This window comes from Pseudopipra pipra, chromosome 3, assembly GCF_036250125.1.
Source record: "Pseudopipra pipra isolate bDixPip1 chromosome 3, bDixPip1.hap1, whole genome shotgun sequence".
NCBI classification, from domain to species: Eukaryota; Metazoa; Chordata; class Aves; order Passeriformes; family Pipridae; genus Pseudopipra; species Pseudopipra pipra.
Window position 1 is genome coordinate 54574010 of NC_087551.1, and position 12741 is coordinate 54586750.

A 12741-nucleotide genomic window follows, 5' to 3' on the forward strand; every position below is an offset into this window, starting at 1 on the left:
ATGTTCCCTTTATGTTGCATCTTTAACCTCTTCACCTGGTTCTGCCTAAAGGCACCTGTAGAGCTACCTTAGATTTGACAGTGCTTTGTTCCTCAGGAGAATGCCTGGAGGGGTTGCAGACTGGTATTTCCCAGCCTGCTGTGAGGTTTGATTCCCAAGATGTGCTCAAAGCATGGACAGTGTTATATGTGTGACTTCTACCCAGTGATCAGTGTTCTCATGGGGATGTGGATGACGTTTTGCTCATGTCCCTTGTTTTCCTTGTTTGCCTGCATTTTCAGGAAGGCTGACAGCTTTCCACTTAGTGTTCCAGCTTCCAATTCTGCTTGTTGGATGCTAAACTCTTCCCCTGCAGTGCTTGGTTCTCTAATGTCAGCCTCTGAATTCTCTGGTAATAATACTCTTCTGCGCCTCTGTTCCAAACTAACTACAAGTCGTCCTGCAGCATCTACGTCTTTCTAGAAAGTCTGTCAGTGCATTGGGGGATGCAGATGGAACTACTTACTGAAAAGAGAAATTTTCCCCTGAAACTTGGGAACAGAAGGGAGATATGCCACTTTGAGTAATAACTTGGTGCATTCTGCTATTTTAGTTGAGTATTTTCTCATGAGCATTATTGCAGAGCATGTTACTTAGGATTTGAAGAATGTTCTCTTGCTGAAATGCAAAGGAAAGAAAATGTTAGAAAGGGTTATCAGCTTTCTTTCAGATCAGTCTCACATTCGTAGCGCTGCACTTAGCAGTTATCTAATTATGGGAAATACTTCTGCTATCCTGCTCACTATTTGGGTCAGAAGTAACTCATTCTGTTTAATTATATTCCTGGAGTACATCATGTTGCAAATGATTAGCATGAAAAATAAGATGGTGTTTCCATTCTAGCAGAGAACCTGAGGCTTGGCTCCTCAAACAGTACTTGATTGCTAATGCTTCCCTTAGCTGGGGCTGGGTTGGGCTCTTCATGGGAACTGCTGTGCTTTGTTTCTGTTCAGCCAGAGGCTGAAGTGCAGGACCGAAGGCTTTGGGGTGTTTTTTTCAATTGGATTGGCAAAAGTGAAAGAGTGAAATGATTTTAGAATGAAAGGCTCGAGTAGGTTCTAAGTTATAGCAAGGGTTTGCAGTTATAAAGGATTGTGTGTTTTTCTTTGGGTTTGTTTTAAAAGAAGTAAAGAAGGTTGCTGTTCCTACTGGTGCCAAATGCTAGTTTTACCAAGCTGCATGTCCTAAGAAAGCAAAGTTGGGCTAACCACTGGGATGCCTGAGATCCAGTTCAGGCTGGCATCCCCTTGAAGGAAGAGTCCTAGAATAAACTCTCTCCTACTTTCATAGTAGACTACTGACTAATCTCCTATGAGGTAATATCTTGGCTGAATAACATTTTGTTTCCATTTGCTGCAGCCTGTACAGTATAATGGCATGCTGGCTATGTGCTTTCATGGATAAATAGCACCCTAGGATTCTGAAAACCCAGGACTTTTTCGCCCCTTTGTAGGAATTGCTTCTAACATTTTCCTGTTTTTAGAAGAGAGAGAAACAATTAATCTTATCTCCAGGCAGCTCTTTTATGCATAGATGGTATGCTTTGGTCTCCCACTGAGTTAGCCTTGTGTCGTTTTAGCTCTGCAATGAGTCATTTTTTTGTGGGCTCACTAAACTGCTGTGACTCACAGTGTTTGAGAAGAAGAGGGGAAAAGTTAAATATCTTACTTCACTTTTGCTTAAAAAAAAAAAGAAAAGCTAGTAGTAGGTCTTTCAGATATTTGATCATTTGGCTTGCGTCTTTACAGAGAAAGAAGAAAACAAAAATTAGAGGAAACACTTAAGGAAAAGCAAAATGAAGGGAAGAGAAAAGACGGCAATCTCTCTAATGTGTACTTCCAGATTTGCTGACAGTATTTTGTAATGGGTTGGTAGCCCTTTCTATTGCAACTTTGCAGTTAATCCTCAAGTAATTTTAAATTCAGTCTTTGTTTCTCAGCTGTAGCTTAAATGTTTCCCTTCCCCTTTTCTTCCCCTCCTAGTAATCCTTTGAAGTTGAGACTGTGTTGCATTCTTTTAATTTTTTTCTGCTGATAGCTTTGAGAAACTGGCATGCATTCTTCATTTAGTTTGTGTGCCTGTTACTGTTTACTTTTCAACTCCTTTCACAGTTATTCTACAGTCATGCTACACTTAAGAGTGTATCTTAGTGTGTGACTTAGAGGGAACAATTCTAATTAACCAAAGGTAAATGAGTGGTTTCACTTGTTTTCCCCTTCATGGAACTATTCAGTAAAGAAAATGGAAACCTTGACAAAGCATTAAAAGGAAATACCATGAATTTGGATTAACCTTTCCTTTCTTCCAATTTACGAAAAAAATGTCAGGCATGGATTAAGGAAAATGATCCCCATTTCACAATAACTCCTGGATCGTTTTGGAGAGCTTTCCAGGAGAGGAATGGATGCAATCATGTGGTTAATTTATTTTCTGGATCAAATTAGTATGACCGCAGGCAAGGCAAAAAAAGGATTGTTTTGGCAAGTATATCCTTGGATCCTGTGGTCTGAGCTAAAGGGACACACAGATTGGTATGTTTAGGCCATCTGTTGTCCATGCTCTTTGTGGGTTGTGTGGCAGAGCTGGGGATCTCAGAATAAGCCATCTAAGTATCCATTTCGTCATGGACTATGTCTCTGTGTGCCCCCTGAGTCTGTAATGAATTTTGCCATTTGAAGTTTTGATTGAATGATTATTTCTTTCTCACAAAGCTGAGTGATGGAGATTAGTGAATAAATTATTCCAGGCAATGAATGGGCATGGCATGCTGGGATTAGAACCAACTGGTTGACATAGATGTTTGCTTCTTGCCCAGAAGCTTACTAGCAGTACCTGTGTGTGAAGGTCGTGTTACCAGGAAGGATCACAGGAGTAAGGTCTGGCCCTATGCAACAGAAGAGAAAAACTGAAAAATGTCCTATTGAACTGTCAGTACTTTCACCCTTGATACTGGAGCTGGAGAAGGAGGCCAAAAAGACAACAGGAATTGAAAGAAAAACATGGCAAATTCTAACACAGGGGGTCACAGGACAAGCAATCTATTATTAAGGCAAAGAGGTCTTCCACATTGAGTATCCAGTTGCTACTGTGATATCTGATGGGACACTTCAGGAGACCTGTCTGAAAATTCATGCATCTGACTGGATTGGATTGTACTACGGGCCAGACTCTTTGAGATTATTGAATTAGTCTTCAAGTGTTTCGAGGTTTTGATAGGAATGAAAATTCTCCCTGGGGCATGTAGGCAACAACTTGCTGTCATTTTGGATCTAAGGGAAGAGATAAGACTCCACAATAGTTTTTGAAGTCCAAAGACAGAGATTTAGCAGTATACATCAATCCTAATGACAAAGCATTGTCCAAAAAGTAACTGGTTTTTGTTGAACTTTTAGAGGAAAACCAGTACGATCTTCTTGGATGTATTTCTTGTCCACGAGTTAAGGAAAACAGAGGACAGGAAAATTCTGGATACAAAGTGCTGTTAATTTTTTTTTAAATTTTATTTTCTTAAACAACTCTTTATCTTTTGTCTAGTACCTTAGAATAAGGGAGATGGATCTGCTAGAGGACAGGGTAATAAAGTCAAAAATAGAACGACGAAAAAGTGGGACAGATATGTGCTGTAGAGAACATGATATTGTGCACAAAAAATGATCACGGCTGTGAAGAATATGAGAAAAGAAATTCTGCACTTGTCCGTGCGTGAGCGACAAAGTTGGAATCTGTTATTTATTAGTAAAATTTTAACTTGAATGTATTATCAGTGCTTTTTTAAGATTTTAACAAATAGTTAAAATTACAGTGTATATGGGTATTATTTATGTCCATTCCCGATCTGAAAAGTCCTCTTAGTCTCAGTCTTTAAACCTCCTTGCTTAACAAGTCTGCTAGTAGGAAGTCTGTTACCACTAATAGGTCAAGGGACATGCTAAAAGGCAGTGTCAGGATCAGGGGTCATGTTCCTTGGAGTGGTGAATGAAGGGTAGTGGGGGAAGATTTGCGGAGTCATAATGCTTAATGAAATGGTTCCAGTCTGTTTAGGAAGGAATGACTGGCAAAGTAATTTTACTAAGTCTCCCACTCATTAAAAAAATACTAGGTCTTTTTCCAGTTCACTGGCAGCTTGGAAGAAAATAATGTTGAATTCTTCTGGATCATGAGAGTGAGGTGAAAGGATTGCAGAAATCCAGAGAATTGCTCCAGAAAACAGAATGATGAGCCCTGTAAGTGAACAGAAAAAAAAAAGGTGCTAATGTGGAGTACTTTCTTATGAATGTGCTGGAGAGGCTGATTTCTATAAGCTACATGGCGATATGCATAAAAATTTCAGTTTCTTTAAAATACTCTGTCATCATATGGGGGTCCATACTGTATTAGACCTCAGCTTGACAGAGGATCCCCCAACCTATTGCCTAAAGATTTAGGCATCCTGTTTAGTTCACAGGAATGATCCCCAAGTAGTTTGAATATTTTGATGTTTGTTCATTTCTCTGAATGGACAGGTTAATAGAGAAGAAAACAGAAGAGGTAATGGGTCAAAACCAGTGAACAGAAAATGTGAGTGATAGTAGCAACAAACATCTGTTAACTCACTAATGAGTGGAAATAGAGCATCTGTTAATGCAGAAAGGCAGAAATGTTTGGTCAGTATTTTTCTTCTGTATTTGGAATGAAGAAGGTTATATATTCATAATCTGTAACTGATGAAATGCTTTTCATTAAAACTGTAGCTCAAGAAGATGTCAAACTGCAGGTATTAAATTGGAATTATTATCTGTTAATCAGTGGGGTTTAGAGAATTTGCAGCTGGATGTCTAGAAGACCTGGTTGAAGAGATACTTGAGCTGTCAGTTTTGCAGTTAGATGTGGAAACAAGGACATTCCAGAGATTGTAAAGAAAATTGATCCTCTGTAGCAAGCTGTTTGAGTGGACAAATTGTACTTCAGGTAAAGCTTTTTCTGTATTTGCCATCAGTAGATGATTCCTTTCAACTCATTCACTGCTAAGGTGATGATTTTTGTCAAATTTTTAAGTGAGCCAGTCCTGAGTCTTTTTCGCATAGATTCAGGACCTGATCTTCATTTAATATTAGTCAGGATAATGCTGGGACTGTCTATTAATTTGTAGTGCTGCTAATTTGCTTTACCTTGGAATGAGCTCTTCTGGGCCCATGACTGTGAGTGAAAAGATGATTCAGTGTGGAGAAGTCATTGGCTCATTTTGGCACAACCTGTCTCAGAGAGAATGTGATAAAGAGGAAGAAGGTGGGTCTGCTTATTCCTCTTGTAGTCCAGCTGCAGGAGGCATGAACTCTTCTGAGCATAAAAATGCAAAGAAAAGGTGCACCAATGTGTTGCCATCGTAATTAGCTCCTGCACTCAGGTACCAGCAATGTTCAGAAAATTTTAATGGGAGAGCACGTTAGAGCGACATTACTCAAACTGTGAGAGAGGTCTTTCAAGAAAGCTTCTCTGAGTACTCCCCTCTCTTGCAGGAGATTGTGCTGGGATGCAATGCAACAGAGAAAGGGTTCTTAGTTTGTTAGTGAGAGGTTAAAAAAATCAAAACATAATCAAAATCAAATCTGGGCTGGCTATCATTCCAACACTGACATTGTGTCCATAACAAAGCCACTTAAATCTTTCATCTTAGTGAAATGGAGACAGTTTTAAGTGCTCTTCAAAAAATATGGTAAATAATACTTAAATATTCTGTCAGCAGTTTTATCTAAACACTTACCTCTCTAGTGCAGCTTTACTTCTTTTCACACATGTAGCTCTAAAAATTGTACATTGATAGTGCTTATGAAGATGAGAGGTCAAGGTCAGGCACTTTCCCTGAGCCACCCATTTGCCACATCTAAGGGCAAATTCCAAAAGGACAAACCACATTAAAGCTGTAGAGGAACCCATTTTCATGTTCTGTTCTATTTTCAGAGCTACTAGCCAGCTGGCAGCAGTTGTGCTAAATGATATGGTGTGGTTAGAGAGCAACTACCTGGATAACCTGGATACCATTCCTCTGAAGGGCTGCAGAACACTCATTGTCATGCATGGGATAACGGAGATGTGTATCGTGTGTCATGTATCCCCCGTGGAAAACAGCCAGGATTCCGCTGCTAAGTATAGCCTAGGGGAGGGAGCTGGGCTTTGCACAGTTGCTCTGTGGTCACACTGAATCTGAAGATAGCACCTTTTGTGCTAGGTTAACATATAATGATTGGGGGCTGGTGGAGAGGGAAGGCAAAAGGGGAAATCAGTCTGTACTTCGTATAGATTTAACTCAAAATCAGCTTGTTAACAGTGATCATAGGAACACATGTAAAGAGAGAGCTTGAGGTTTGGTTAGAGAAGGAAATGGGGGGTTTGGAGCCTCTTGCTGTAAGCCTCCTGGAAAAGAAGTAGATCGCATGCTGTTCACTGTATCTCGGAGTGGGAGTGGCAAAGCTGCTGGTTTGAGTTTTATTTGGACTCTCTGACAAGGCACAACACGCAGTGAAATAAGAAATAGTAAATACAGCAGGAGATAAGCTTATCCCACACCTGACATTACCCATCATCGGTCACAAGGAGCAATGACATTTTGCACAGTTAAGTTTTGTGAGAGAGACAGCGGGAGAGTATATAGCTGGTCTGAGTATCTCCACCAGTAGATCAAATCCATCTTCATTGTGCATGAAAGATTCCTTCCTTCTTGGCAGTGGTGATGTTTTAAATTTTCTCTTGTTTCTGGTGAGTAGTGGATTGAATCTGCTGTGATGACATGAAAGCAAATACACTGTTCTTTGTTCCACTGCCTGTGACACTATGGAAAAGGAGCTGAGCAGTAAGTGGATACAGTGAGATACATGGTTTACTTTTTTTACCCTTTGAGTTCAGTTTCTTTAACTGTCACCTGATGAAGGGGTCACAGACTGATAGATCTAACTGCAGAACTCCTTTATTTTATTTTTGCAGACAATTTACTTGGATGATGACGTCTCTTCTTTTGTGCAGATCAGAGGTTCTGTTCCACTGTTTTGGGAGCAAACAGGGCATCAGGTAAACAAATAATCAAAAAGCCTACTTTACTTATCTCTCTCTTGCTACTTATAATTTAGAATTAACATAAAATTTAATTTATTTATATTTCATTAAATGAGCTGCAAAGCTTATTCTGTGAAATGCTGAGCTTTTTCATTTTAGGAAGCTTTTTGTGTTTAGATAAACAGAACTACACCAGACAAATGGCTACAGGTAACTGAAGTTTAACATTTTTGTGTGTTTGAGTGCCTCTACAGGGAACTGTTTGTAAGGGACTATGTCCTAATGTTATAAACTGAAGCTTACAGCAATATCTTTATAACATTTTCAGTTTGATTTGGAATAACCTATTCTTCTGAAATGCCTGCTTGGCTTGATGATACTGACCTCCACAATAAAACTGAAGTATCTGCCAATACCAGGAGCTCTGTAGAAACATGCTGCCTTGAAACAAAATAAAATATCTGGATGGTGTGTTGATTTCAGTCAAAAGGGTGATAATGATCTAACCTGATCTTCTGCAAGGCAGAGATGTAGGATTTTATCAGGAGGTTATTGTGTCAAACTTAATGGTCTGTTACTTGCAGTTTATACACAGTTATAAACTCAAATAAGAATCATCCTACCACTCTTTGCATTCTCTTAACAGAGGGATAAGCAACTGAAATGAGTATGCACATATATGTTAGTACAGAAAATGCATCATGTAGCTGGTTTTTTTTAGATGCTTTAAAGGTTATTTGATACATTTTTAAAAATCATTAAATCTAAGCACTGTACTATTCAGAGCTACTGGATTTAGCACAAAAGGAAATGACTAAAGGATTGTTCTTGTGTGTTAGCACCATCCAGTGCAATACTTATTTCTTTTTATAAAGCAAGTCTGTCTGTATGATTGTGCACATCCTGCCCATGAAGTAGCTGTATACAGCACTGTTTTTCTGTATGTTATGAAGCCATTGAGCTTTTCCTCGAGTATTTTTGGCTGGTGAGTAACATCTCTAGTTAAACAGAATTTTCAGCTTTTTAGTAGGTCTGTTTTTTTGCCTAATCTGGATTAGATTATGTATTCTTACTCCTTGGATGTGAATGTACTGGCACTAGTGTTAGAAAAAATTGCAGAAACCAACCTCATGAAAAACAAAGAAAGATGATGAAGTACAGGAAACAATGCATGATCCTGTAAATACTTAGTAGTGTAGTTTCTGGAGAGGAAAGAAGCCCTCTGCATACTGTAATAACAATAGCTATCATTCAAAAGAAACTTAAGGCTACTGTTGTTGATATCCATATTAAATGTCCTATTAGTTTGATGGCACAGTATTTCATCCTTCATATATTTGAATGACTGTTCTGATTCTTTTGAAAGAACTCAGGACATACAGCCGATGGAACTGGTGTAATTTCAGCCTTTTCTACCAAGACAAGGGCAGTAGGAATGGGCACACAGTACGCTCGTGTGAGGCAGTGTGTGCTATTTGCGAGAGGAAGGTGGCAAAGAAATGTGATTTGTTTGGCCATAAAAAGATGTGTAGGTATCCCTTTGCTTAATGATAGTTGTGTTTTCACTTGTAATTGTAAATGTTGTCTAATAAAAGCTGGGGCTTTTGTATTAAGGATATTTTGTGTGGAGGTGGTTGGAGCTAGAGGTATCTGGTGCTGTTAAAAAAGATGTTTTACTCTGAAGGAAAAACAGAGACATCTAGTGATTTAGGACTCTAGCAGTTTAAGAAATTATTTCTTTTTCTTTTTCTTCTAATATTTTATTTTAGGTTGGTTCCCGTCATCTAAGGCTTAACAGAGGTCTGGAAGCTAATGCACCTGCCTTTGACAGGTAGGTTTTGTTCCGCTTTGGTAGTAACACAGCAGCCTGGCATTTAACCAAGATTCCACAGCTTTGTCTTCCTAGAAAATCCTGAGATAATGTGAAACATCTTTCAGATGATGTGGCCAATCCCCCCGCTGTTGCAGATTATTAAATTGGTTTATTTAATTTAGTCACTTACTTTTGTGCTTTTTCCTTCTTGTTTTCAGTGGTAATTGAATTAATTTCATCTTCTGGCTTGTTTCTGCAAAATCTTAGAAATACTAAGTGATATGCAAAAGAAAGGTTTCTGTAACCCTTTGTGAGCAAACAAATGTGAATTTACACTTAAGGTACACATATCATGTGTGTTCTACCACTGTAACCCAGGTAATTAAAGGGTAAACACTGCTTCCACTCCATTTTGGATTTGTTTTTCTCCTCATTGTTTTACTCCTATACAGAAATAGCACTGTCTTATTCATGACCAGTGTTGTATGATGCTGTTATGCTGATGCTTTTCTATTTTACACAAGGACTGGCTTGTATACCTTTTTAAGCCATTAAGACTCTGTGTCAGCTGGAAACTGTAGAAAAAGACATGCATTACCTTGATTCCTTTGAATGTCTGACTATGAAGTGCTGTCCTTTAAGGGCATATTTCCACTGAAATCCATGGGAACAGTGCCTAAAAAGGACATGAAGAATTTGGGCTGTGGGAAATTTTCACCTTGTAAGTGCCATGTCATGTGATAAATTTCTGTTTTGATTAGGTTTTGGCAGATCGGAGTGTATGTTGATTTTGAATAAGGCCTCTTAATTACTTGATTTCATTTACTGCAACTGTTAGCAAACAGGACATTAGTGACTGTTACTGGTTTTGCAGCACTGAAGACTCTGAATCAGGGCTTAGAATCTTAAAGGACTGTGCACCATAGCAGTCCCTCTTTCAAAGGTTCTTGGCCTACATTTTCCAAGCTTTTAGAGCTCTTAAATTCTACTGACTTCAAGTGCCTTTGAGACTCATAGTCTTGTGGCCATCTGGTGCCATGATAACTTGCCCTGCCAGTGTCCCTGAAGCTCCATCTTAGAGGTTTGCATTCCACAGCAGATATATTTCATGTAAGAGGAAAACAATCATCCTCTTGTACTGCCTGTGAAATTGAGAGTACCTCAGGAAGGAACAACTCCGTAAGACCATTTAGCCCTGACCCTAATGCAACTGGTGAATAGCTTTCTTGTCAGAAACATGAACATAGGGACCAACTTGCACTTATTCCTTCTTCCCCTTGTGCCTTTAGATTAGATGAAGTTAGAGATATCTCTTCTTACTGATTTGCAAAAGATAGTCCTTTGAAAATGGGCAAGGAATAAGTGACTGCTTATATGGAAAAATACACTGGAATTTAACAACCTGCTACAGCTTTTCTGAGAGTGTTAGAGTGGATTTAGCCTGTTACATTTAACCATCTGATAGGTTATTGTGTTGAGAAGGCTCTGTGAGAAGCGAATGGTAATCTTGTTAGTGGATATTTTTTCATCCTGTCTCCCTGAGAAATCCTCTGGAAACTCTGCTTACAGTACCCAAATGGGTGACTTGAGCTTCAATAGTTTTATTGTAAGGAAGCAACTTTGGCAGAGAGGTAGGATCTTGCAGCATGTAGTAACTTTTCATGTGTGTGACTATTTATTTTATTCTTCTTGTCTATCCAGCTGCCTCTTAAGTACTACTTACTTAAGTAGTAAGTAGTTGCTTTAGCAATCTGACATAGATACTTCAGAGTATATGTTCCTAAAACTAATCATAAGATATGGTTTGAGTACACACCTATAGTAAGTGCTGGGTATTTATTATTGGTAAAGAATGATACCAATAGTTCTGAGTTGAATTGTTTACTGTGTGAAAACAGAGGTGGTGTTTGTACATGATGGAAGTTGGCTTTAAGATCTAGTTGTTTCCTGGTGGACTGGCATGGCTTCTGTAGTACATGCATGTGGACTTGAAAATGATGTATTGAGGGGAGAAGGGGTGTCTCTGCATCTGGCTAAAAGCTCTTGATTTTAAAGTATCTAAATGTCAGCTTTGAGAGTTTGGTGGCATAGACTAAAAAAACCACTCCACTTTTTGCTTGTCCTATTTTGTGTTTTTCCTGAAGAATCTGGGCCAGACAACTTGGCTAAAAGGATCTTTGGTCTGATCCAGTGCAGCAATTCTTACGATTATTAACCTTCCTGCTTGATTTAATTAAGTTGAGGTGAATGTCTCAGCGCTGTAGTAGCTCAGAGATGTTTGACCTATGACGTGTGTTTGTGCCTCTCTGGCCTTGGCATTGGAGTTCTAGGCCCCATTGCTGCTGCTGACTCTTAGTCTCAGCCCTGCAAGATGCTTGGCAATTCCTGTTGAAGTGTAATACGTTTTCCTCTCTTCTTGTCTTTCCCATGTAGTTCCCAGGCTGACAGCCAAGAGGTGGGAGCGTACAAAGGGCAATGTCATAGCTAACAGTGACATAAAAGATCTGAGGCCTCTTTCCTAAGATGCTTCTTTCTCTATGTACACTACAAAATACTGTATCCCTTAATTGCATACTTTCAACATTTATACTTTAATAATTGATTGCAAGGAAACTGAGGGAGACTTCTGTAGACGATGTGGCTGAAATTATCTGCTGGATGAAACAACCAGTGATCTCTACTTGTGTATTTTGAAAATGGTAGTAGGCAACATAACATGGTTTTGTTTAGTACCTATTATGGTTACTTTTGCTGTAGGCATATGATGCTTCTCAAAGAGCAGTATGGAAAACAAGTGATCGTTAACCTGTTGGGAAGCAGAGGAGGAGAGGAGGTGCTCAACAGAGCTTTTAAGGTAAAAGCAATAATTTTCTTTTTAACCACTGATTTCCCTTGAGCCTCCATGTTCTTCTGTTTCCCTTCTGGCCCAGGAGGTGATGAATACTATATCTAAAGAAATTATGTTAACTCTTTACTACATTACAGACTGAGAGAATAGTGTTTCTTAGTCTCATGGCTTAATTTCCAGCCCTTCCTTTCTGCTTACTTCTTCATATATTTATGTACGTTCTCTTTAACCAAACTTTAAAAGAAATTGTCCTAATATTCTTAAGAGTAGTTCACCTTTGCAAAAATGAATCCTGGTTGGCTTTGGCAGAGTATGTAGCCACCTATGCAGTCAGGTTCCTCGTGAATTTGCCAGAACTGCTTGGGGTCCAGGCCCCGAGCCTTGCTCACTGAGCATAGGTACTTAGCATCACTAAGCTGTCTTGCTCTAACAGTAATGGGAAGTAGCTATCTTGCACTGATTGTGTTGGGATTTGTCTGCCCAAGCTCCAGAAGACAGTTTGGTGTATGGAGAGAGAATTTCCTGGCCCCTGAATGTCCCTAGGCACATCTAATACCTGAAAGCAAGGATGTCAGGCCTTGTAGAATAAAAGCTATGCTGAGTTTTACTGTGTTATTCTCATGGCTAGATTTTTAAAACAGTTATGAACTTAAAGCCACAGGTTGACAGTGAGTGCGATTTGCAGCAGTGCAATAGCTGCCTGAATCTGCTGAGTTCTGATGGAAATCTGCCTCCTGAGTACCTGTTGCTTTAGCAATCTGACATAGATACTTCGGAGTATATGTTTCTAAAACTAATCATAAGATATGGTTTAAGTACACACCTGTAGTAAGTGCTGGGTATTTATTACTGGTAAAGAATGATACCAATAGTTCTGAGTTGAATTGTTTACTGTGTGAAAATAAGCAAAATAAAAATTGTAGTTAAATAATGGGGCCTGATTTCTTTCCCTCTCTCTTGGAATAATGTACCTGAGACAAAAGGAGTATCAAGTTTTTTGTCAGTTTTTCTGTGT

General features: G+C 39.0%; 1 protein-coding gene across 3 annotated transcripts in view; it reads left to right on the forward strand.

The window, feature by feature from the left end:
• SYNJ2 (synaptojanin 2) overlaps positions 1–12741 on the forward strand; it is a 68786-nt gene that overhangs the window by 25042 nt on the left and 31003 nt on the right. For 2 of the 3 annotated variants that reach the window (XM_064649250.1, XM_064649251.1), the window contains 3 exons: positions 6997–7080; positions 8835–8896; positions 11636–11732. In XM_064649250.1, coding sequence (XP_064505320.1) covers positions 6997–7080; positions 8835–8896; positions 11636–11732 — 243 coding nt within the window. Of the gene's footprint in view, positions 1–1750; positions 6772–6996; positions 7081–8834; positions 8897–11635; positions 11733–12741 lie in introns of those variants that run through there. The other variant, XM_064649252.1, reaches the window with a different exon arrangement.